Source organism: Haliaeetus leucocephalus, unplaced genomic scaffold, assembly GCF_000737465.1.
Source record: "Haliaeetus leucocephalus isolate CR32 unplaced genomic scaffold, Haliaeetus_leucocephalus-4.0 Scaffold984, whole genome shotgun sequence".
In the NCBI taxonomy this organism is placed as follows: domain Eukaryota; kingdom Metazoa; phylum Chordata; class Aves; order Accipitriformes; family Accipitridae; genus Haliaeetus; species Haliaeetus leucocephalus.
In genome coordinates, this window is record NW_010973420.1 from 1,944,474 (window position 1) to 1,971,011 (window position 26,538).

At 37.9% G+C, this 26,538-nt stretch overlaps 1 protein-coding gene across 3 annotated transcripts in view; it reads left to right on the plus strand.

Annotated features, from left to right (window-relative positions):
* Positions 1-47: 47 nt before the first annotated feature.
* Positions 48-26,538, plus strand: part of IQSEC1 (IQ motif and Sec7 domain 1) — a 69,102-nt gene continuing 42,611 nt past the window's right edge. For all 3 annotated transcript variants that reach the window (XM_010584417.1, XM_010584418.1, XM_010584419.1), the window contains exons 1-3: positions 48-185; positions 17,238-17,520; positions 21,233-22,500. In XM_010584417.1, the coding sequence (XP_010582719.1) occupies positions 121-185; positions 17,238-17,520; positions 21,233-22,500 (1,616 nt within the window). In that variant the 5' untranslated portion in view covers positions 48-120. The remainder of the gene's footprint in view (positions 186-17,237; positions 17,521-21,232; positions 22,501-26,538) is intronic.

Below are 26,538 nucleotides of genomic sequence, written 5' to 3' on the forward strand. Positions count from 1 at the left end.
CCCTCACCCTCCCGCCAACCCGAGCTGTGCGCGGCCGCTGTGAGGGGAGCGGGCGGGGCGGCCTTGAGGGGCGGCTATGGTGGCGGCGCGGAGCTCCCCGCCTGCGACTTCGGCCCAGCCATGTGGTGCCTGCACTGCAGCTCGGAGAGGACCCAGTCGTTGCTGGAGCTGGAGCTTGACAGCTGGTAAGCCCTGCCCGGGGGGCGGGGGGGGAACCCCCGGGCGCCCTCCCGGCCCTGCTCGGCGGGGAGCCCCGTCCTGTCACACAAAGGGCTCTTCGCTCCGTCGCCGCCCGGCCTCGGCGATCGCCGTCGCGGGAAGCTGGTAAGGAGCGGCAGCCCAGAGCCGCTCCCGACGGGCAGGGGGCCCGGCTTGCCGCTGGGGTGACCCCGTTTGTCTCTGGGGTGCTGCGAAGTTCGCGGTGACCGTGAACGCACGGCGCTCTACGGCCGGCGGCGGCTTTCTGGCGATCGTGTGTTGTTCTGGAGCTGATGTCCTGGGTTGAGGAGGGGGGAAGAATTACAGTGCCGTCTGTCTCGCAGGGACGCAAGTTTGAAATCGCAAGCGTTTAAATGTGGTATCAAAGGCGTACGCGTGCATACACTGCTGCTAGTCGGTGGCAGATGAGGTATAAAACCGCCAGAAGCTTTTTGAGAAAAGTGCTGTTAGGGTGTAACCTGACTTAGCGTGTGCCTTGCCGCTAAAATCTATCCATGAGTGTACGCAAGCATGAAAACACTTCTTTTCATTGAGCTTGATATAGTGCAAGAAATCACATGGCTGGTGTCAAACAAGCGGCGAGTTCTACTTGAAAGCCCTGGTACATACTGTTCCCGGTGTCCGAAATCGACCGGGGGAGAGACCAGGAGACCCGGCGGTGTAACTGTCAGCGAGGGAAGGTGCGTTAAATTCAGTCATAACTGCCTAGGGTAAATGATCGTTTGCGACTCATGCCCTCAGCCAAAGGGGGAGAAAAAAAAAAGAAGAAAGAAAAGAGAGTTTAGTTTAAAGGCCTTTGAAGTAGGGATACTGAATAACCGATGAAAGAAAAATAGAAAATGGGATTTGACATGTTAATACGTACAGTCTCTATTGTTATGATGTTATTAACTACTAAAATAATGTGCGTCAAAATCACAAAAACACAGTACTGTGTTGCATGAGCTACTTGAAAACTAGATGTAGGAACTAGTTTTTCTTGTGCAATATTGTGTGTAGATTATGATGGACTAAAATAGTTACCCTGGCATGTGCACTTTATCTTCAATGCATTGTGAAAGGGTATTCCGCCAAATAATTCAATGAAATTCTGAGCTGATCAACTACTAAAGAAATATCCAATTTAAATAAAGATAGGCAACATCTTAAATTGTGTGTGTGTGTGGAAAAATGGAAAGGGAGGAAGTGACTAGATTAAGTGTTAACTACATATGAATGCAACAGTGTCTTTTCTGGAAATGAAAAGAAAAATGGGTTTTTGATAAAGAAAAATGTTTTATAGTACAGTTTAGTCACACAATTAGTGATCCTTAAGCTCATTTTTACCCTTAAGGAAAATAATAAAGTTGAGCCTGTAAATTTCCTGGGTGGAGTTGGTAATGTTTGCAAAAGTGATATTACAGTTGCACGGCTTGCTACAATACATAATTAGTAAATGTTACTTCAGTTACAGGTTTGCTTGTATTCACACAGTTACGTTCTGCTATTCAGTCATTGTTTCAGACTTTTTTCCTCCATTTGCACATTACTATGCACTTCCTTTCAGTTAAACTTGATTATTCTGCCTGATGTGTTAAAAGAGGAATTGCTGAGTACTTAGTTTGGATGGTTGCATTTAACTGTGTCTATTCTTGTGGCAGATATCCTTCATATAAACGCAGAATTCATTACATCTATCTAGTGCTTTGGGAGAACTTAAGCCAAGCTGAATGAAATGACCTGTTTCCCATTTTACTTCTACTTTTGTACCAGATTTGTTTTGTTGTTGTGATGTCCTGTTCTAGTTCCTGAAATTGCAGATATTGAGAGTACTGTTACATAAGTCAGCTGTTTTTTCCCCCTCTTAGTTAATAGGTGCTCGATGTTGGGGTTTCATGTGTGAAGTCAGCTATCATCTGTTTTTTTCTTATTTCTACTAACCTGAATCATTATCATCACAGATACTAACTGTAGTGCAAGATCTGGAGCTAACCAGTGAAAATTATAGCGTTCAGTGTATCAACAGCGTTTACTCGTTTCTTTGCCCCTTTAGAAGCTCTCTGGAAATCCTGGTGCAGTTAATAAACAATTTGTAATTCAGTTTCATTGAATAAATTGCAACTGTCAGGTAAAGAAAGCCAAGGATTCAGTTTTTCACCTGAAAAGTACAAATACCAAGTTGAACAGTAACTCTGATTTGTTATTCTTGTTGCAAATCTATATTGGAAGGTTGCTAGGAGTTGACACAGTGAATTACTGCTGGGCAAGCAGACCTCTGCTGGAGAAGGTCTCTTCACTAGCAGTTGGCAGGGTGTTCCTCCTGAGAACTGGGAAGTGATTTCTTAGGATAGACAGCCCCGTGGCCTTACATGGTTTTCCTCACCCTGTGACCATTTCATATTTGCAAAATGAAAATTCTCTCAAGACAACTGTATTTCTATTCATATGGCTTTAGAAAGTATTCCACCATATATTTAGTCTTCATGAGAATACTCTTCTATCACTTGGAGGCTGGGATTTTTTTGTGCCTTTGAGGATCTCAAGGTTATGCACTAGGACTTTGGGTGGAACAGATACTTTGAAACAACAGTTTACCTTTATACTGATCATGTTTTGTCCGAAGTATAAAGATGGCAATTCAAGGATCAAACTTTCTGAAGAGGAAGATCTCATAATTGCATAGCTGATTAGCACACTTATGTGATTACTCTAATTATGCTTGCAAACTGTATTTGCCCTGAACACCAATAAGAAGTGGCTGTGAGTTATAAAAGCTGGCCTAAAAGTAGCCAGTCCTCTGTTGGTGGATGCAAGGTGTCATCCTGAACCAAAACCAACATTTGTAGGAATGCTACATGTAGGTGTTTAACATCTCCTCACATATTTCCGTTGTGCTTCATGATGTTTAACACTACTCATACTCAGACTTCAGGCGTCTCTAGCAGAACATTGGGAAACAAGAGTGCTGGAAGTGAGATATTGCTTTCCTGGTAAAACATGTCCTTTTGCCTGCTCTGTGGTGATCCAACTGAAATTCAAGACACTGCGTTGCCTTAACTTTCTAGCCTCAGCTGTGTGACTCTCAATGAGTAAAATTGGATTTAGCTGGCTATCAGGGCAGCTTTAGTTTGGAAATATTAATGCTATAAAGATGTCATGGAAATTATCCACTAAGTCTTCATAGAATCTCAAGAACCGAACTAATGCATCCTCTTTGCTGTAAACCCATGCGGCTTCCAGTTTCTGCATGATTCTGACAGGTGCAAAGGAATGGTTCAAGTTACTGTATTTTTTAATATGGTATTTTTGGGAAAAACAAAACAAAACAAAAAACACCCCCCCTACCCCCCCCCCCCCAAAAAAAAAAAAAAACCCAACCCAAACTATGAAGGACCAAAATTTGAGGAGAAAAAAACAGTGTTGCTTTGAACATTATTGATACATAGATGTAGATTAGCTGGGTCGTTGTGCCTGTTGTGCCTCTTCATTGTAAGGATTTACCATAATTTGTGAAGGACATTAAGGATGTGATTTTCTTGTGCTTTCAGCATTTACAAAGTTCTTTTTCTGTCAGAATTGATGGCAATTTTATCATTAATTTCAGAGCCAGGCATATTTTAATCACACTAGCTGTCAATCAATTATTGCTTTTTATGTTTATTTAATAACAGAACTGCAGGAGATCTCAGAAACTGTAATCAAGATGGAGCCCTGATTGCTCTATTTGTTACATTAAATATGTGAGGATGTGCCCTTAACCCAGACACTGCCTGATCAACAGAACAACTGGAATTATGAAGAGAAGAATCATGGGTTTGGGGAGAAAGTGTGTTGGTGTGCTGTTTTTGTTAACTGTGCTTTGTTTGGATGTCATTTATGTTTAAACAAAGTATGGGCCACAAGCCAATTTCATATTCCCAAGTTTGCTTCTTTATTTCTGTTGTCTAAGATGACTGTGTAGTTATAAGAGCAGAATCAGGCCCTGGATTTGGAAGTTCATTTTTAGCATCCTGTATATTGTCATTTTATGTCAAAACTTAGATGAACAGATTTTGTTCATTTCCTACGTCTTTGTTATGCAAAAATAGTTACTGATCATGGGCTCTTTTAGCAAGACTTATTAACCAGAAATATTTTAGTTACATAGCCCTTCTTGTGTCTTTCAGGAATTTGTTTGAATTTTATTTGGAGGAAGGACAATTCTGGTTAGGGTGCAGGCAGAGATGGCAAGTTTACTGCACTGCTGTGATTTGACTCCAGGTTTCCAGAGAGGAACAGATGCTGCTTTAATCCACTGTAGCACAAAGCCTTAGTATTACATTAAAGGGGACTGCAAATTTAGCTAAATAAATCTTCTTTTGCTTCCTTACAATAGACAAAAGACTAGAAACATTTTCATGAAATTATTGTAAAGATGTCTTTAATAAAATTAAAGTTAAAAAGCCAAGCTTTGGTATGACAAAAAAATCAAACTGTTTTGTCCCTGTGAGAGAAGCAGAAAGTTTGAATGATGGTTTTGATAGCCTTTAATACAGGAAATTGATGTAGTATATCTGTTAATCAGATTCTTTTAGTAGTTCAGTGTCATCCAAGTTAAACTTGTGCTTAAAAACAAAGGACCCACTTCCCTGTTGCCTTATGTTGTGCAAGCACAAACAAAATGCAACAGTTATGATTTGGCTTCCTTTTACATAAGTGGCTATGTACAGGGCAGGGTAATAGAAAAAGAATCCTAAGCTTGTTTTGAGGGGTATTTGCATCGTTTAGTCAAAAAAATTTCAGTCGCCCCTAAAATTCACCAGATGAACAAGGATGGATGCATCACGAGTTTAAATGTTTTGGTAAGAACAGAGGAAAAGAAAACTAACTTCCTTCTGTTTGTTGATATATACATGACCTTTCAGGTCATCTTTATCCAGTGTAAAGGAAGCAAGGATGCAAACCTGATGGATTTTCTGTTGCAGGGTATGTTTACAGCCAGTTCTAAAACTGCACTACAGGAAAGTTTACAATTTGACTTTAATTTTCACTCCCCACCTTTGTGGTAGAATGGACCAAACTTAATCTCAGATCACAGGGAGATTAAATACAGCGGTGGCTGTGGGTATTGTAGCTTAGACAGCTGTACGTTGGACTGTATTTACCTTGAATTTAGTGTATTCTTTTTAGTGTAGCCTACAGCCGTAATGATTATAGTTGTGATCCTTGCAGTTTTCATGAGTCAAGTTGGGGTAGGCCATGTCAGTACTTGCACTGAACTCTAAGGATAAATCTTCAGGAAGGAATGGATAATTTAGTTGGAAGCACTTTTGTCTTTAAAGATAATACCAAAGACAGGGTTTCCCTCATTGTTTGGGGAGGTTGTGCTGAGGAAGTCATCGTTCAAATGAGATGGACAGCAGTGTTCCTGATCCAGCTGCAGTTCCTAGGGCTCTAATAGTACATGTAACGGAACAGGCCTGTATAAACTCCTGACTTTCTGGTCATGTTTCACTTAATAATAGCTTTTCTCTCAATCTAACTTCCCTCTACACTTTCACTTGGGAATAAAAATTATCTTTCTTTCTCTTTCTTACGAGGTTCTGCTTTATTGTAATGTGCTGTGAAACAGCTGTTGAATTTCCATTCTAGAGGTGTCTGGTGTGATTCTCATGCTTTGAAGTTAACATTTCATAGGGTGTTGAATGTTAGATAATGTTTTCAGCTGATCTTAGATTCTTGAAGGAAAGACAGTTCATTATTGGGTTTTATATATTCTTTTTTTAATCTTTTATTCTGTGAACCTCGTTTAGAAGATACTAGTGATATGAAGCATTTAGTAGAAACTGGTTTCAAGAAGGAGCTGATTCTAATGCTTCAAGTTTTGGGAGAATGGAACTTTACAGCTAATAGTTTCCTATTAATACTAGCAGTTAAGGCTTTGTGAAATTGAGAGAGAAAAGAGGTTTGCCCAGCCTTAATGGAAATTGTCCCAAGTGGTGGCAACCTGTTGCAAACTTGGATTCTTTTTTTTTTGTAATTAAGATGTGATTAAGATGGTTTTTATTAGCTTAGCCTAGAAGAAAAGAAGTATTTCAGGTTTTCCTGTGCTGCCACAGTGCAGCATGTTACACAAGATCATTTCTGACTGGTTGATATTTTCAAAATCTGTCTTTGCACAATATTTCATTTTCAGTTCGCAAAATGGTGACTCTTGTTTTCAGGAACTGGACTTCTACCCTTGTCCTAAAGGACCATTTTCCATTGTGGAAAGATCTATGAATTGAGTTGTGGTAAAGAGCCTATAAATTCTAAGAATGGTCTGAGTTCTGTATTTTAGACCCGATGTGCTTTTGTGGTTGATCAGCCTCATGTGCAGCCCCCAGCTAAGGCAAGCTGTATCAGCAGAAGTTGGTGCAGATTGTCGATGCTTCTGGGAGCAAGAGCTGCAGAGCTGTACTGGGGCATCTGTGTGCTACATCGAATTGAAGCTGCTACAAGCTGCAGTACAACATAACGATGATGCTTGTTCTGTGTATGTGCAATAAGTCCTCTTTTTAGGTACTGATTGGAAGTAGCTAATAAAATTATTTAGAACATAGGAGCAGATCTTAAAATTTGGTAATAGATAAGCTTTGTAAGGAGAAAGTTCTTGGCTTATAGTAAGCTTTGAAATAGCATTTATAGGTCTCCAAGACAGGAATTGCTAATTGTGTTACTTTTTTATTGTGATCAGTGAGGTGGGTCAGAAGTTCTACAGAAAGCCTACATTTAATTCCTCACTAACAGAGAAGATCTATAAAATATATAGACTCAGCATAATGGAGAGGAAATGGTAAAGGAAGGAAGTTTGTGAATGAGAAAAAGCATCTGTCAGCTCTTTAACGGATTTAGAGGTTTTAAGCAATCTTCTGAGGTCTCATTTTCCTACAAGTGAAGATTTACATGTAGTAAGACACAAAATATCTTTCTGAGTATGTCTCCAAATATCTTCTGTATTTGAGTGCATTGCCTTGAATATAAGTAACATCTAAAACATTTTCTTTTCCACCAAACTCCATACTTCAAACAAAACAACTCTTACCATTTTGTTTTCTTAAACATTATGTTCAGTACACTTTGATATAAACCTTGGGTGTGTTGCAGAGGATAAAATTCTCATTTTTATGAGGATTCCTGTGATTAAGGACTGGTTAGCAGTGATTCTGTTCCAGTAAGTTACAACACAGACCTCTCTCGGTGCGTGCAGAATGCTCAAGGCCAGTTCCATTCTCACTAACTTGGTAGCAATGCTCTGAACCTCACTGGAAGCAGCAACAAGGGTTCTATATTCTCATCCATTTTCTTTCCTACCTGGTGAGAGTTTCCCATGCCCATTTGCATTTATGTTTATCAAAATTATATTGTTCTTCCATAGAGAAAACTAGTAGGGTTTGTCTTTTGGGTTTGGTTTTTTTTAGACTTGGCATGACGTAGTTGGCAGTCAAAATGCAGGATTTGTGCAGTGTTTAAAACTGAGTGATATTTTCATATTATGTGTACTTCTAGATTGAGTTAGATCAGTAAAAGCTCTTTCTCTGGTCAGACTTTAACAGTACATGTTCCTTTTGGATTGGCTTTTTTAAGTACGTTGCTCTCTAACCTTATGACATTTATCTGTAACTTCAGAGAGAAGTCAAACAACCACTAGAAGTTGAACAATGCCTTTCTTTCTGATTTTAAAAGTGGGAGAACTTTAGCCAACTATTTCTTAAATCCAAGTGAGAGAACAAAGTATCTCATGTTTATCAGTGTTTTAAAGCACACCACATTAGATAATAACAATATATTATTAACTAATCGAAATGGGATCCCTCGGTTGTTTTAAATAGGTCTCTCTGCATAATGTTCTTTCGCTACTTAAGTGAAAATATGGCCAAAATTAATAGAGTTTTGATGTGATCTGTGACTTTACCCGATATAGTGTCCAATACAGAATGATGGTTTTGTTGTCATTTCTGCTGTGTGGACCCTCTGCATGCACTTTGGTTTATGATGTTTCTTAATTTCCCTCTGCCCAGGCACACACACATACTTGAAAGGAAAGGTTGGCCTGCTCAAAAATTGTTCCTAGCTCTCTATACTGCTTCTTATTTATAATAATTTTGAATACTAAAGGGGCAAAACCTTAAAATGAGTCAAATTATAGGCTTTATCGAGTATATTTGATCTAAGATGAGAATATAGTTTTGTTCTAGGTATGAAATTTCAATGCCTGAAACATTTTATTTATTCAGTAAACAGGATTTCATTAAGGATCTTTAAACTAATTCATGTTTATATGATATACAGTATATAAGAGGGGAAAGAATATTATCCACCAAGACCTGAATGGGGAGAGGAAACTAGTATTTAGTCTCTTATAGAACCTAATTGCCAGCAAGCTGATTTCTCAGCAGTGCCGTTCTGTATCACCTCTTCCTCTGGTGGGCTTGACACAACAGCTGAAGCCACAACAGAGGTGAAATACAAGGATAGCTGGTATAGGACACCAAGGATTTTTGCATTATATCAAATGCTGCTTCAGCTGTGTGTGCAAATCAGTTTTTCTTCTCAGCTGCAGAAATTAAATCTTCCTTTTTAAAATTAGCATTGTATAAAGGTCATGTCATGATATAACCAGTAGAATGTGTATTAATATCTTACTATCTTAAATACATGTCATATGTAGTATAGATATGCTAAATAAGAGGATTCCAGTTGCTGAATGATATATCTGAATAAATAATAAATAGATGAGGTCAAATTCTACCACAGCTGCATTGAGAAACTCCACAGATTTCTGAAGCTTATCCTATTGTGTAAGAGTTTACATAGGAGGAACAGGACAAAGTCTGCTAGTGGTAGGTAGAACTTCACAGATTTTGTTAAATGGTCAGATACCACAGTTACACTTATACAAAGGTAAACATCCTTCTGAAGCATACGTGATATTTTCTGATGTTAGTATGTTTTATGCTGACACATCAAGAGGAGGAGCTGACCATAAAGACCCTCATTCTAAAAATTGGGCTGATAAATTTGAGAGCTCTTCTTCCAGCCACAAGCCTCAAATTATTACCACAGTCATCTTTTAATAATATTTTATTCATTTTTAAAAGAGTTTGAAGTATGGAATACGGTCATTGCTGAATAAACATATGCTGAGTGATGATTAACATAGATTAGCAGAGAATGACGTTGTCTGTCTTTACCTGAGATAGAAGCTAACATTTGTAAGCTGTACTCAAGTTCTGTTGATGCTCTCAGTCTCCTTTGTTATTTTCCAGCTGCTAAATAACGAAAATAAAACACAGCTTTACCTTTAGCAGATAGGGTTCATAAGGCATTAAATGGGTACTGGGTGAGGTCGGTTCATGGGCTTGTTTGACCCTTCTGTAGTAAATACTTGTGTCTACTAGCCAACATACTGCCACTGTTTGACTTAGACAAAGGTGATGTGTGAGGTGTTTAACCTTCTTTCTCCTCCTTGGAATCTGAAGATAATCTCAAGTAAGCTCTTTTCAAATGGATATTCTTAGTCCTTAAATCTATTATAAAGGTTGTTCCCTAAAATTGAGAAGTTAGGTAGATTTTCCTGTGGTTCTCTTTTCATCTTGCTGGTGTGCGTCTCCATTTCAGAAGAGGCGGTGCATTAATTCTTACATTCTGTTTTGGTGTGGAGAAAATACTCTCATCTTTCTTCTCCTGCTCTCTGCTACTACTAAAGGCATATAAGACTGTTGGTCAAAATGCCCTTTTTTAAAAAACATTTTTTGTTAGTGCCTTTTATAGGTTTATTTAGTGAGAATTAAAACTTGGTAGTGTCCAAGTGAGTAGATGTTGGGGTTTTTCTGTGGTTTTGAATCCAGGACTTGGACCAGAGAACAAATGAGAGTTTGCAGTGTGCACAGTGGTACTTGTCTGTGGAATTCTGGTCGTTCTGTCAGTGGTCGTCAGACTGTGTTTTAACTTAAGCTGGCTGTTGTTGGCAGTCTTATTACGCAGAACATTACGGAATGAAGCGGTTGCTTTGTTAGTGTTCATTTCTGAGACACATGCAAATTTTGTCTGGATTTTTTTTGCAATGATATTTAACTTCAGTAAGATTAATTACCTGGGACATTACTTTGATGTGCATTCAAAGCTTTCATTTGTTTTTAACAGAAACAGCTGAATTGAGACTGCATTCTAAGTAAAACAAGTTGGTCAATATTTCTTTCCTGGATCAAAGCTTTTGCCACTGCCTGTGAATACTGTTGTCCATCATAATGGCTTTGAACTTTTGACAGTGTATATTTGAAGATAGATTGGTTTGTTAATGTTATTGCATTTATTGAATTTGGGGATTTGTATAAGTTCTTAATATAATTGACTTTTGTTTACTAGACAGTACAAAACAGACATGGCAATAAGAACTAGATTCTAATTTGTTGCAAACTGTACTAATAATATAATTCTGCTCAAATGTTCTCAATCCATTGGGGAATATTGTAATGGGGGTGGGGGGAATGCTACAAAAAACTAGCTTGTATGAACTACGTATGGCTAGTTTTGCATTTTAAGAAGTTACATTAAGAAATTTTTGTGGAGAGTAATTTGAGATAATACAATGCATACATCAGAGCTTTAATTAAATACGCCTCCTAGTTTATAGCAGAAAGCACCACGGGTACTGAAATGTAAGCCAACTTTGAAGCAGTGGGGTGTACCCTTGTGTCAAATGAATGCTTATGTTCAGATTAAGTTGTGTATGGGGAGTCATAGTTTCAGTTAGCAGTGTTATGTTTGTAATCGTCATTTAAAATTTCACATTCAAATTAGGACTTTGTTGCACTTGTAAAGACTAAGCTATATGCATGAAATTAGCTTTTGTAGAGGTTTATTCCTACGTGGAATGCCTAGATTTGACCTAAACATTTTTGCCATTCAAATGGTTTTTTTCAGGCTTCATGTTGGAAGTGTCTGACCATACCAGCTGCTCTAGCAGCTGCCATTGTGCTTCTCTCTGTTACTCGGTTAGTTCCATGGCGACTTCTGGTCTGCATTCTTTGAGCTAGGTAGAGAATTTGGAGCCATTTCAAGTGGGTATCTATAATTAGGAGTTATGATCAGAGTTTGACTTTTTTAACCTCCAAATTTTAAAAGGAGGTAGTTGTTGTAAAACAGCTGCATAGCACTTTTTCCTTCCTGGATATTTGGGCCTATTTATATGGGATATTTATTTTTGAGTGAGGCAGAAGTTTTACTGGGAGTCATGCTTATGAAAGGAGGTTTTAATACAAAGGTTTAGGTGCATTTTTCCTGAAGAGGGGAGTAAATGACATGGGTTCATGGAAAAGTAGGCAAGTTAGAAAGGGATGGATTTGACTGAGGAATTTCATGAACAGCTACCCATGCAAATGCTTCACTGTTGCAACAAATAAAACAAGAGTATAAATCCTTCATTAAGTTCAATTTGAATTCAGGTTATGCAGACTACCTGGAGTTTTGGCCGCTCTCTCTGGCAAGTGATACTCTACCACAGTCATGTTTAAAAACTGCCTGCTTCCTAAAGAACAGAGGACTTGTAGTGTCATGGCAAAGCTGAGTAGTCTTATCATCCTGTGCTGACTAGAATTTTAAGTTGGCCATGTTTTTCTTCCCGTATTCACGTTACTTGTGCACACTTTCCACAATTTAGAAGAAAAGGAGTTTATTCTGTGTACCTTTGAACTTGTATTCATACTTTTAAGGATCTAAAATGCTATGTAAAAAAAAGTCTTTATGATGTAGCAGCACAAACTTATTATATTGTCATGCTTCTCTTTATGTCCAAAACAAATTTTTTACAGGATGAATATAATGCTGATTGGTTCTCATGCGTGTACCATCCAGTTGTTAGGGCCTGTTTTCAATTTCATGTCTTTATATTACACTGTTGAAAGTCCATTCTAAATGAATGATGAAAATAACTAGTGACTTCAGAGAATGTTCATTGGTAAAATAATTTCTCAAGTATTTACTCTGTTTTGCTGGGAGGGTCTTTTGGTTCTATTTTAAAATGTTGCATGCAGTTTTGGTTTGGCGTTTACATTATTTAGAAGCATGTTGTATTTCTTTGTTGCTTTTAGTTCCAAACTAAATCTGCAACATACTGGTTTGAACATTTGGATGATTTCTGCAAGCATATGTTCCATTATCTTTGTATTTTAGTCCTACAAATGCACTGGGACACTTCACTACTTGTAAACTGTGAGGTTTCTGGGCTGAGTGGGAATACTGTATAATTCTGTGCATCTGGCGGTATTGTTATATACTTCCTCTTTACATGCATGTAGTTCTAAAGATAAGGTACTGGGCCTCAGTTAAAAGGGAATTTCTGCTTTTCTGGTTATCATCTCTCTTTCTTTCATAGTATAGTCTCTCTGAGAGGTAAATGCTTGTGCCTGTGGAACCAAACCTGCAGCTTCTCTGATCATTTTGCTATTATTGTCAGTGGAACAAGTAAGTCTACTCATGGAAAAGCTTGGGTGCTCTTTGCTGAAATTTAGGTCTTGAGGACTCAGTTTCCATTTTAAGCTCAAATGTTGAAGTTTTCTTGTTTTTCAAAATTTTCTCTTTATTGTGCTTTTTTTTGGTTTTGCTAAGATAATAGTTTGGCAAGATTTGAAGGAAGAGGAAGATGTGAATGAAAATGAAAAATAAATCAAAGAATAACAGTAGATATTTAAGCATCCTGAATAATATGTTGTTTTAAAATATCATAGTGGTTTTAGTGTACTGGTTACTAATTACAGCCTTTGTGATCAGAAGTAATAACTGAAGGTATAAATTGAGAGACGGGGAAGAAAAGACCTGCCAGGTTTCTGCTGCTAAAATGCCTAGTAAGGAAATGTTTTGTTTTGGTCATGGCTAACCACACAACTACATTTGGCGAGTAGACAGAGGAAGGAGGAGACAGAGCTTTTTCTTATTAGGTAATTCTTGAAATTAACTTATTACCTGAATAGTGGGAAATAACTGTAAAACACATGACCATTTTCTAGCTAGCAACAACATCTACTTCATATTTTATCAGCTTGAATCTATTGTATGCTACTTTAGTCCAAAGATAGAGCCATGCACCATGTTACTTAGCTTCGACATCTAGGCAAACTAGTTAGAAAAGCAGCTTTTGGCAGCCACTGCTTACACATTGGTATTAGTCTTTGATTCAGACAGAGCAGTGAGCTTTGATTCTGTAGCTGTTAGAGCACAATGTGCATCATGGGTAAATACAGTGTTAGCTGCACTGCGGGGATGACCCTTATCTTACTGCCCTGCTGATGAAGCCAACAGATCCTACTTGCACGCACATATGTCAGTGCAGCTGATGTATTTTAATTTAAAAGTGTTTGCAGAGTATGTGGCTTAGCTCTTGCAGGAAGTCTAGAGCCATACACACACAAAATAAAACAAAATGCCCGAATCCGTCTATGTTTGGTATTTAATACTGCTTTATAGTAATTGGAAAAAGTAAAATTAATCTGATTTCACCAATAGTTTTACATATCCATTGAAATATGTTAAAAATACTGTGCTCAGTCTGTTTCCATTTTTCCTCTAAGCTTTTCATCTTCCCTATTGTTTCTTGATATAGTGGTGTTTGGGGGGTTTCTTAACAGTATTACCAGTTGAGGTTTATGCAGGAAGAAACTTCCAGTGTCAATTTCTGATGAAATACTGATTCAGTCAGTGCTGGCCACTCTTTCAAAAAAGTAATTTAGGTGTACAAAGAAACAAAGTTTTTCCATGGCTCTGTTTTAAAGTTTTGTTCATGCAAAGTCATATTAATAGTACTAATTATTTTTAAATATTTAATTTCCATTTTCACTCTTTAGCTGCTCCATTTTCTGCTTCTTTGTAAAATACTGGCAAGCAACCTTTTTCTGGCTTGGCAGATAAGGGATGTCTATTTTCTGCTGAAACAGGAGTGTGATAAAACAATTGGAGTTCTAAAAATGAAAGGTTAATTTCAACTGTTTTGCATTCTCCTAATACTACACAATTGGAATGCTCAACATATTGCCAGGTTCCCTAGTAATATGCCGTTGCACGTTGCAGGGGGATGAACCAAATTTACCCACTAGATTATTTTTTTTTAAACACTGAAATTATCAGTAATTCTACTGGACATGTATAGTAGGTGGCAGATGCCTCAAATTGGAGACCTTCATTAAGAAGTTATTTCTAATTCTAGTTGGGGTTGGGTGAAGTGTTATATTGTCCATTTTTGCAGTGTACTTAATGTACTTAATTTCTTGCCCATCTGAGAAAGACGGTGTGTGCAGGGTGGCTACTGGAAGTGAAGTAGTGCTAGAGAAGTGTCTAACTGCTCCCCTAGTCATAGGGGGATTTGTTCTAATTCTTGTGGCAAGCCTGGAGCAGAATCCTTGACATTTTTGTGTGCTGGCATTTTTAATAAGTGGATAGATAAAACCCGCCCTTGTAACCCTGTAGTGACTGGCTCATGTTTTGAGTCTGTTTTGAAGCAAAGGTACCCTTTATAGCATACAGTCTTTCAAAATAGACATGGGCAGGATGATTCTCAAGTCTACATTCCTGTTCCATGATGCTCTGTGTGCACTTCCTCCATAGCGGAGCAATACATCTTGTCATCCTTAAAGCATCACACAAGTCATATTTGTTGAAATATTTTTCTTTTCCAAACATATGTGAAGTAGTAACTAGTAGAAAGCAAGCTGCTTTTGGTTGTCAGTGGAGTTTCATTTTTATGAAATAACTCCTATGAAGCTTCAGCTGCTCCTAACGGACAAGAAGAGCTGAATGGGAGAAGGGTTTCACATATGCAATACTGACTTGTTTGCTTTAAAGGGCTGTCATACTGTTGTGCAGGAGGTTGCCTGTTGTAAAAGATAATTACTTCCCTGCTTCAAAGGTCAGGTGTGATGGCAGGGAATGGGCCCATGAGCAAAATGAGATCAAGCATTACAGCCAGTCAAGGATCATATTTATGTCTGGAAAAAGTATGAAAGACAAACTAGAAGAAACCCCTAAATTTAATCAGAGCCTCAGGTAGACCCCCTTCCAAATTTTTCTGATTAGGGCAGTACCCTTTTTGTTGATGAAAAGGTTAAGTGATCCACTAAAGGTATCATTAAATTGTCAACATGAGATAATAATCAATGTGGAAGTGTTATTAAATAGCTCACAATTTAAGGGCGAGGAAGGCAAAAAAAGTCACAGAACCTAAGGGGGAAATAGTGATAATTCCTGACTTGCTGTTAAAAACAAATTTACCATACTTGTATGAAAAGTACTTACAAATAAGCTCGTAATTAGGAACCTGTGATGTACAAAATGGTGTGGCCTCACAGTTAGCAGAACAGAGGAACATACTTCAGTATTTAAAGAGAGAATGTGAAGCAGTTCTGTATCCTTCTAATTTCTTTAATGGATACTTTAGAGAGAAGGATTTGTTTGTTTTTAACGAGTGGTTACACAGTTTCAATGTCACTAGCAAAACTCTGGATAATTTACCATTTTTAACTTGAAAGCCAGCTGTATCAGGGAGGGAAAGGGATTAGTTTCCTGTCAACTTCCTTTTTGGAAAAAGTAATGTGTGCACACTGAAAATATTTCCAGCTTGGGTAAAGTATGTTTGAAAATACCTTTCGGGTAGAGTCATATTTTGATGGGCAAAGAAAGAGGACTTGCTTTCAGTTTTGTATGTTTATAGAAACATTTTCAGAAATCTAAGCGGGGGCGGGAGGGTGGGGGGTGTTCTCCTTCACTTTAAAAAGTACACGCTGTTCAAGCTAGGAGAGTTTTGCCAGTGTTAACCTTGATCTCTTCTGGCGCTGCGGTCCGGTGGAGAACGTTCTTTCAGAAATCGGTCTGTACTTTGAACTGTTGAAGGGACTACTGTGGTATGTGTATGCAGCAAGGGTCACAGCGTTTCATTTCTGAGAGGCAACAGGAGGGCTTTGTTTTTTATGTTCGTATACATGTGAGTGAAAGCAAAATAAGAAATACAGGGCGTGGTGGAAACGGGGAATTTTACTCCTTTAGAGTTTGGATGTACCTGTTCCTAAAACAAAAGGTAGGGAAAGTGCTGCAAATACTTATATTCGTGCATGTGTGGAGTGTTTACTAAGCTTTCTGAGTGATTAAAAAAAAATTAAAATTCCATTTTTCTATCAGTGCTCTGTGTACACAGGATGAGGCAGATAGTAAGGATTTATGTGAAACATGAAAAAGATGGAAGAGTGAAAGTACATACCCTATAGCAATGTGAGAATGCCCTACTGTAAATATAAAACAAATACAAATTACTATTAGTCATCACTACTTCAGGATAAACCTTGACTAGGACTCAAAATGTTTCCTACTGTGTACAACTCTTTTAATATAAAGGGTTTTTTTCTTTCCATAATAGAAAGCATGCCAAAAGTATCCCATGGGAGCAATCTTTCACTAACAGAGAAATAAATGAGATTTCTCCTGTAGGTACTTTTTCCCAACTTCAGTTTCTAGAAACATAGTAGCTCACAAGATCCATAAAATCCCAAGTCTCTGTTGAGAAACATGAAAGTAATCCTTTTATGTCAAACTGTAATATAACAGTAAGAAAGTATTGCTTTTATTTCTCAAAGCGAGGAAAGACACAGATAAGAATCTATCGTTTTGAAGTAGAACAACTTGGAAATGAGCAGTCTTACAAGAAATTAAAAGTTTTCATTTATTTTACACAGTGGTTGCTGAGTGGCTTACTCAGGATGTTACTGGTAGTTTATAAAGTTAAATAATGCTTGAAACCTCCATTCTCCTGCTTGACTCATGCTCTAAAGATGACCTCTGCAACAGAATAGAGACTTCCTTAGATTACAGTGAAAACTATGGTGTTTGACATGAAAGCCACATTACCCTCATATGAATTTGAACAAAATGTGTTGGATGTCTACCTAAAATGATACTGAGCAAAACTGTGTTATCTGTTGCTGAGAATTTTGGCATACAATACTTACCTGAGTATTTTTCTGTCTTTTTGTTCTGTCTAGTGTTGAGGGTGAAGCTCCAAGCAGTGAAACTGGCACATCTTTGGATAGCCCATCTACTTACCATCAAGGACCTATAACACACAGTTCAGCTATAAGTCCAGACCATTACGATCATTCTGCTTACGGGCTGTATTCTGTCTCCCCTGGACAACAAAGATCTCGGAGGCCAAAACTTCAGCATTCAACGTCCATACTGCGAAAACAAGCAGAGGAAGAAGCTATTAAAAGGTCAAGATCACTTTCTGAGAGCTATGAACTCTCTTCAGACCTACAAGATAAGCAGGTATTTGAGCTTTGTTACCTAATTTATGGCAATGGGAACATGTCTGTAAGCTGGGAAAAATCTTTTCTAGCATCACTTCAGTTGTGATACTGAAAATACTTTTTTTCCTGTGACCAACTTAGTTCAAAATAGTCATACATCAGCATTTCTGAGGTTTTTGACTTTTTTCTGTGTTGTGTCATCCCTGTGCCCCATACACCTTCCTCCCTTCCTGAAAAAGGGCGTAAAAGGTATGTTAGTACTGTTAAAAGTAAAAACAGTTCTAGGAATTGTGATTTCATGCTTGGGACAAGTGCTAGAATGTAATAGCGCAAAATATTTTTCTAAGAAAATGAGTAATTTTGAAACCTGGATATCTTTGTTGTTGCTGAAAGAAAGGAAGAACGTACCGCAACTGATAATTTCTCATATCTGTGGGGTGAATTCAAGGTCTTAATTGGCTTTACTCAGCTACGCAAAACTTCCATATGCTTTACAAAGAACTGGATGGAAGCTATGTAGGAGTTCAAAGCCTTTGTCCCTAAAAAGGCACTACTGTAAGACAGTCAGCCTCAGCCATTCCTTTTAACCTTTATTCTGAATGTAGTCCTATTTCAAAGATGTTTATTTTTATATAAGTTAATATTTATCATTTGAAAATGATGCTGTAATAGCTTAAGGTAAGAAAATATGCAGGATGCACTGGATTTCACTGACAGATGAACAGTAGCCAATACATCAATGGGTTTTGGTTGGTGATTTTTTTTTTTTTGTTAGAGATCTTTCTTCCCACAGAATATTTTGTTCACTGTGAATCATTGCGGTATATTGCATAGTCACTCCAACTTGTATGTTAACATGGCAAAAGTGGAAGCAGGCAAAATTCTGCAGACAGGAAGCAAACTGCTCCTGATTTTGGACCACACATTGATAGTCAGTGAAATTTATAGGGGCTAAGTCTCACAGTCCCATCTGTTTGTTTTTCTGAAATTTCAGGTGGGAGAATCATATAATGTTGTTCCAGAGAAACCTGGAAGAACAGAGCTTGAGCTCTGATTTAAAGTTGAAGCCAATATTTGGGATAGCAAGTATGAGTTTAGTACAGCCTTTATGCCTACCAACTTCTGTATTGAAGAGGGACTTATCAAGTTCCTGATTCTTGATCTAGATTATGCCAGCTCTGCTATTAAATTGGACCTCCTTGTGAAATCTAAAATGTTACTTCCTTTTCCACCTTTGGCAGTCATTTTTGCTAGATGTCTCATAAGGGATTGATATAAAGTGCAAGGCTTACTTAAAGAGGTCTCCTGCGCTGCAGATATTCCACAGAGCCTGATTCCATCTGTCCTTTTATGCCGGTTTGATAGAGAATGAGGACTGCAGATGTTATTTTGTATTTGTTCAGGGAGTCCTATGCAATAAAAAGTGATAATGACACATAAAGGAAGCTTGATGTTGAAGAGTTGCTTACTGCTCCTGAAAAGCTCTCACTGAAATCTCAGAAGATACTTAAAAACTATTTAGGAAAATGTCCAAGGCTTTAAATAAAGGCTATGTGCATTAAATATGCATTAAAAAGGTGCATTAAATATGCATTACAATTTATTAGAAATATTAGTCACAAGTCTAGTAAATCATCTAGGCAAATTCCAAAATACTCTAAATTAAAATTCCCACCCAAACCCCATAATTTATGATAATCAATGATGATGATATTTTCTCTGTAAACCTGAAGGACAACAGCGTGTTTGCAAGAATAAAGTCCATGTAATTTATTTTATAGAATATTAGGTTTTCTTTTATTCTTTCACACCAGCTATGCTAGTTTTCTTCAGGTTTGACATTTAATTTTGAGAGGAGAACTAAACTGAGAATTCATCATTTGTTTTGAGATTAGTCCAGCAAAATAATCTCTTACAATTTATTTAAACACACGTGACATAATGTACACTAGGGATAGAAATAGTAGCAAACGTGTGGCAGCAGTGGCAGGGTTGTGATAGAAGGTCTTAATTTTTTTAATCTTCAGAATGCCTTAGAAGTAACCTCATAGCCATAGGTAATATAACCCCCATTTGGGGGTGAAAGGCTAAACAATTGTTTTAAAGACAAACTGTAGAAAACTGTGCAGAGATTTACGGATTCCCAGCTCAGAAATCAGTCACAGCTTTTTGAGCTTAGTTAAAAGAAGTTTCAAGATACAGTCGAAAGAACAATTCCTTATGAGTAACCCTGATCTGAGCCCATCTGAGAAGTTAGCCTCCTCAATTTATGCCAATAACTGTGCATAGTATTTTTTGCATCGAGAATTAAAAAAATAAGATAAAATAATCAGTGATTCACATTTTGAAACAGTGAGCCAAAAAGGAGATCATCTTTAATGTGGAAGGGGAATGGGAGATGCTGAACCTGCCAATAGCACTGAAATAAGTACATCAATTACTCCCAAATGGTAGACATAATGGACTAGAAAATATTTTTTAGTAGCATTTGGTTTCTTCCATAGAAGGGGGATGAAGCCCCTCTGCACATCAATATCTGAACTTAACATTTACTTGGGGAGATCTCCAAAATGTGAGGGGGAGAGGTTGTGTGTGCATGTGCATATAAGATAAGTAATTAAAACATGGTGTCTAATGAAAAAGGGTACCTGGATTTTCAAGTGAGAAGTGACTTTTGAATCATTGGAGTATTATGAAAATTGCATGGACTTATACAAAAATGCTGCCAGAAAAATGGTGGGTTTGATTGTAGTACTAAACATATTGATTTGTCATGGATGTTTTGCATTTATGAATAACGTGGATCCAGCAAAGACCAATCAGAACAGAAATTAAATATTGGGGAAACAATTGAAATAAAACTAGTTATTGATCTTGTTCAGTATTTTTTACATAAGCATTTTCATGTTTTGGAAGGAAAGGCTTGAAAATACCTAATGAGTATTCCAAAAGTATTGACGTGTCTTTTTCACTAGGTTAAATTGATGGCATTTACAATGTCTTTATTTTGCATATTCGTTCTGTTAATTGGAAACACTGGCAATGTTGTATGTAATTACAAGAATGAAAATAGATTTGAATTTGTATTTAAAAAGTCTGAAATATGCTCTTGGTTTGAGGAAGACTGTGTGTGTGGAGATTCTGTCAGAGAAACCTCTCTGGAAACGTATGGTCTGGGAGGCTCAGTTTTGCTTTGATATCAGGTCTGGGTGAAACAATGCCACCTGGTTTTTATTCATGCAGAAAGCGATGCATGCCTGGAAAGGTGATGGACACTTTTATAATTTACTCTTAAAATATGGCAATGTGCATCATACTTGGATTTCACTTCTCTGCAGTTGTCCCTACAGAGAAAGAATGACTGCATTATGCTGCATTATAGTGCTATCTTGTCTGCTTTGACATAGGCACACCAATGCTAATGTGCAAAACCCCAAAATTTAAACACACACACACATAAATTGCCAAAACATTAATTTTATATCACAGTATTTACATAGTCAAATTTTTGTCTGTATTTTAATGATGGGATTTGCAAATGACTGTTCGGTTCACTATTTGTGCAGTTGTTAGTCTGGGGCTTTGAGTTTTTACCTTCAAAAACAGTATATACATTGAAAAATGTCTAAAAATTAAAGTTGTTAAAAGAATTTTTTTTTTTTTTTGTACTTTAACCTTGTTCTAACAAGGTTGCATCAAGTTACAAAATAATTGTGTTCACCCTTTCACAGGTGGAAATGCTAGAACGGAAATATGGAGGCCGTCTCATAACTAGACATGCTGCTCGTACTATACAAACAGCTTTTCGCCAATATCAGATGAACAAAAATTTTGAGCGTCTTAGAAGTTCTATGTCTGAAAATCGTATGTCAAGACGCATTGTACTGTCCAATATGAGAATGCAGTTTTCCTTTGAAGGACCTGAGAAAGTCCACAGCTCTTACTTTGAAGGAAAACAAGTTTCTGTTACAAATGATGGGTCAAAGCTGGGATCCCTGGTACAGTCTGAATGTAGTGACCTTGGAGAGTCAGCTACAATGAAGTCACCAGCAGCATCTACTGATTTTGCTGATGCTATAACAGAACTGGAGGATGCTTTTTCCAGGCAAGTGAAATCCCTTGCAGAATCCATTGATGATGCACTGAATTGCCGTAGCCTACATTCTGATGAAGTCCAGACTCCGGATCAAGTCAGAAGTCGCGAAATGGAAAGGGATAGTTGTGCTCAAACTAAACCAGCAATTCACAATGTGGATCACAGGAAGCTTGATGAGATGACCGCATCATACAGTGATGTTACATTATATATTGATGAGGAAGAGTTATCTCCGCCCCTCCCACTTTCCCAGTCAGTAGACAGACCGTCCAGCACAGAATCTGATTTGAGGCTCCGGTCCGTGAACTCTTCTCAAGAGTACTGGTCCATGACCCACAAAGATGATAATAAGATAGACACTGATACAAGCTGCAGGAGTACCCCGTCACTGGAATGTCAGGAACAGAGGATGAGAATGGATCATCTACCATTGCTAACTATAGAGCCACCCAGTGACAGCTCAGTGGACTTGAGTGACCGCTCGGAGAGAGGCTCATTAAAGAGACAAAATGCGTATGACCGAGGGATCACTAGTCAACAAGGAAGCCCAAAACACATTCCTCACAGCATTCCTGCCAAGATTATATCCCGAGAGGAACAGGAGGCAAGACATAGGGCTAGGCCTATAGATAGTCATTTAGCTATCAATGGTACAGCAAACAGGCAAAGCAAATCAGAGTCCGATTATTCTGATGGAGACAATGACAGTATCAACAGCACTTCCAACTCTAATGATACAATAAATTGCAGCTCAGAATCTTCCTCTAGAGACAGCCTAAGGGAGCAAACCTTGAGCAAACAAACATACCACAAAGAAACTCGCAACAGCTGGGATTCCCCTGCCTTCAGTAATGATGTTATCAGGAAACGCCATTATAGGATTGGACTGAATCTTTTTAACAAGTAAGTACAGCATTTCTTCCTTTTCTCTCTGTGTTTGGTAGAAACATAGCCACTGAACCAGGAATATTTTTCTTGTATCAGATAAGTAAGACTGGTGTCTGATACTAACTTTTCAGTGGAAAAATAAGCTGCTTGTGGTGACTGTTCATGTTAGAGTACTTAAAAGCTGATGTCTTCATTGTTAAACAGCTTCAGGGAAAAAAATATAATTGTGTATATATATACATATGGTAGTAAACTACTGAAGAAGATGGATCGGATTCCTTTCTTGTTGAAAAATATGGTGATTTAATCCTGATCCATTTTTGGTGGTATAACAAATTCAGATTTCTTCCTGCCCTAATCATGTAGATATCGTAAAACTTGTCATATGGGAATTAGAAATAACAAGCAGTGTAAGACGAGTTTCCTGTTTAACACAGGCAGGGCCTGGAATTTGTTCAGTCAATTTCATCAAAACTTTGATACTAAAAAACAATGAGCTGAATATTTTTATGCTAAATAAATATTTATTCTTTAAAATAAAATTACCACAAAATTTTTATTTCTGCCTATGACTGTTAATTTTCCCATGTATGGAGTTGTTTAAAATTTCTATAAAACAACTTTCTCATGTTTCTTTGTTTTATTGAAATACTTTCTTCTTTGGACACTCCCATATGGCTGTAGAAAACCATGAGTATTACAATGGAGGATAACAAATAATATACTACTCTAATCTCTGTATTCACGTTATTGGAGTTACACAGTTCTTATTAGAACTATCATAATCTGAAGATAAGAACAGCTAGGTGGTTGGCATCAGAATTCCTAGTTTTTCTTCACTGCTTTGTTAATGCCTAGTGTGCCAATTTCCCTGCCCTAGAATGGGTATAATTTACTTAAACCTTTTCTGGTACTGGTGCTTATAAAGCTCCTCAGAATACTTAGATGAAAGATGCTAAGTGCCAGAACTTTTTCCTATTTTTCTTTTGAATTCTATTGGCAGCTCACAGTGTTTGTATAAGTTTTTGAAATTTTCTACAGAGTACTTCAGGATTTCTATGTGAAAATTTTGTAGCTTCTGAAGAGCTACTAGATACTTCAGCATGCTGCTGTAGACCTTGCTTCACAGTCTCCTACAGCTTGAATGAGTTCAGCCCTCTTTTTCAGCTAGCAGTGCTGTGATTTGTTTTGTTTAGATTAATAGGTCAGTGGTTCATCAAATAATGTGTTGTAATATTGCAGATAATTAAAGCTTTTTGATGCCATCATGTGAGGCTGTGTATTACAATACTAAGTATGGATCAGCCAGGTTTGGCTGTAAAAACTTCCAGGTTTGGATTTTTTTATCCTTGTAAAATGTTAATAGACATTTACGGAAGCTTTTAACCAATTGAAAGTATGCAAGTCACAGGATCTATGCAGCTTTTATTGCTCATGAAGTAGGCTGGGTAGGAAGATATATCAATTTGGTGTTTTTTTGGAAGATTTGAAAACATTCATATTGTTGGGGGTGGGGGTGGGGAGGAAGGTGCTGGTACTGTTTGGCTGACATTTAAAAGACTTGGTGTTTGCTCATTTTTTTGCACAGTAATTAAGCCTTAAGCAGTCAATGATCAGTGAACTTCAGGCTTGATAATACAGTCTTGGTGTAAGAATAAAGGTGAATGGAGAAAGTGCTCAAGCAGCACACAGCAATGAATGAGCACATTGGAAATTGTCAGATGCTTCTAGTGACATGCCATATCAGTAGGAGGCTGAAAGTGAAAAATAAATATCAGGAATAGAGAAGAATAGAGACTGCTATTTGAAACACATCTAAGTGATCTCGCTGCATGGATTTGAATAGAGATAAACCTTTTTTATGTATTGGCTGGTTGTAAGATGACTTGCCGTTTCTTCAGTGAGTTCTAAAATATAGCACTGCGCAGTACTCCAGGCAGCACCTCTGTGCGTGATCTTTTGCTGTGTGTGATTGTTTTATTCCCCCACGTGTTTTATCTCCAGTATTGATACAGAACTGAAGATTCTCATTACCTTCTGCTGAGTCACTCTGATTCTATTGATAGCTCAGACAGTCCCCGAGTATCCCATGTATCTTGGTTTTGATCATGTCTCTTCAAGTCTGCAGATTGTGATATTTTCACTAATAGCCTTATTTCCCCTTTGTGCAATGTCAGGTATTGAACCATCATAGAATGTGATGGTGCATGAATCTGTAAACTCTTTTGAAAAGGGAGCTGGGAAATTTCCAAGGCTTTATTCTTTAAAAACTTCAGAAGGACACTCTTAAGAGTGTATCAGGTGGGACTACAAATTGCATTTTGTGAGGTAAGTGAAGGGGTAGAGATTGTGTTCAGGCACTCACTGGGATTACAAGTGATGATTTCATCAAGATGAAGAATCCTTTTTCCTTTTAGATATGTGCTGTACAGGTGCATTACTTTCAGTTAACTTCTGAGCATTGTGCTCATTGTTCTCAGCACATGAAGTATGTCATAGCATCTTGTGTGTCCAAATGTTTTTTGAAAAGAAAGCCACATCCTAGGTGTCAGTTTCCTTGGTGAAGGCTGCTATTTCAGATGCAGAACAGCAAAGGAGGATTGCCCAACCTGGCTAGACGTGGGCCAGGAAGGGGGTCTGCAGGTCAGATGGACTTTCTACAAATCAGTCCTGTCCTCGCAGTTTCTCTCTCATGACATGGCAAAAATGCAACTGCCCAGCATCTCATATGAGCAAGGGTCTCCCTATGCATTCAGTTCCATGTTGCAAACTGCTTGTGCTTTCCTGTTGTGTGACCAGATGTACACCCATGATGTGACGGGATACATTTTTTTAGTCTACTCTCCAGTGTTCAAGTAAATGCAGCAGAATCATTTGGATGTCTTTTGGCCACGTGATCTTCCATGATACATTTATAGTCATAAAATGAGGGAGTAGTCCAAGTCTTGGCAGTGAGCTCCTGAGAGGATGCGTGCACCACCCATGCGGAAGAACTGTGTGCAGAACTGAAAGAAGTGCCTTTGAAGTTACCTATTACAAGAAGTCAAGTTTTTTTCCTAATGTCTGCATCTACCAGAGGAAATTTTAGGGATGTCTTTTACAAGAAGCTCATGTTAATTTCATTGCATCTTTGAAATCTTCCTTGCAAATTAAGATCCCAAACCTTAATTAACAAATAATCATGTAATTTCTTTCTGGTACATGAAGCTTGGCTGAAATGCAAAGAGTTTAGAACCTTAAAGAAGTGCATGTATTGTAGTAGAGTAAATGCTTCTGCTTTGTTCACTAGGAGTGTTGAAAGAATGAAGTTTCTAAAAGCATGGAAAGTCGCTATTCTCACAGTTGAAATTTCAACAGATGCTTTATAATTTTTCTTGCTTTCCTATTACAATAATAATTTTCAGAAGCCAAAGTGCAGTTTTCTTACCAGAGGCCCTTGATTAGAATAGCCGGTTATGGGTGGAGTAAAAGTTGAGCACAACTGGTGGTCTAGTTCACTTAATCACTATTATATGCAAAACATTAGTAGCACAAAGGTCATTGGAGAATGGAGAACACAGGACTGTGGAGAAAAAACTATAGGTAATTGAATACCATTTTTCTAGGAATTTTATCACTTGTTCATAGAATTTGTTTCAAACTGCAACTTGGCACTCAAGTTGGAACCTTAGTGTTGGTTAAAGTATACTTTTTTAAGGATGTTTTGTGGTATCCACTGTACTAGAACATAAACTATGGCCCAAATGGAGTGATTTCTGCCAAAGAAATTGCAACTAAGTAACAGCTTCTGTACATTCTCCTATTTTTGAATGGCAGTAGTGATTTCACCCTGTCAATAGGCTGTCAGATTGTGTGTTACCATTCATTGCCTTCCTAAAGGAAGGATTGCAGGTGCATGCCCAGAGTGCAAGGGCTCCCAGGGAAGCTTGGTGAGGCCAGCTGTGTTGAATTAGGCGTTTTCTTCAGTGTAGTTTGAAAGGGATGTAGTCTGGGAGAAATTATACCAGAAACCATTCCTCCCTTATAGGCAGAAGGAAAACACTACCTAGAAAG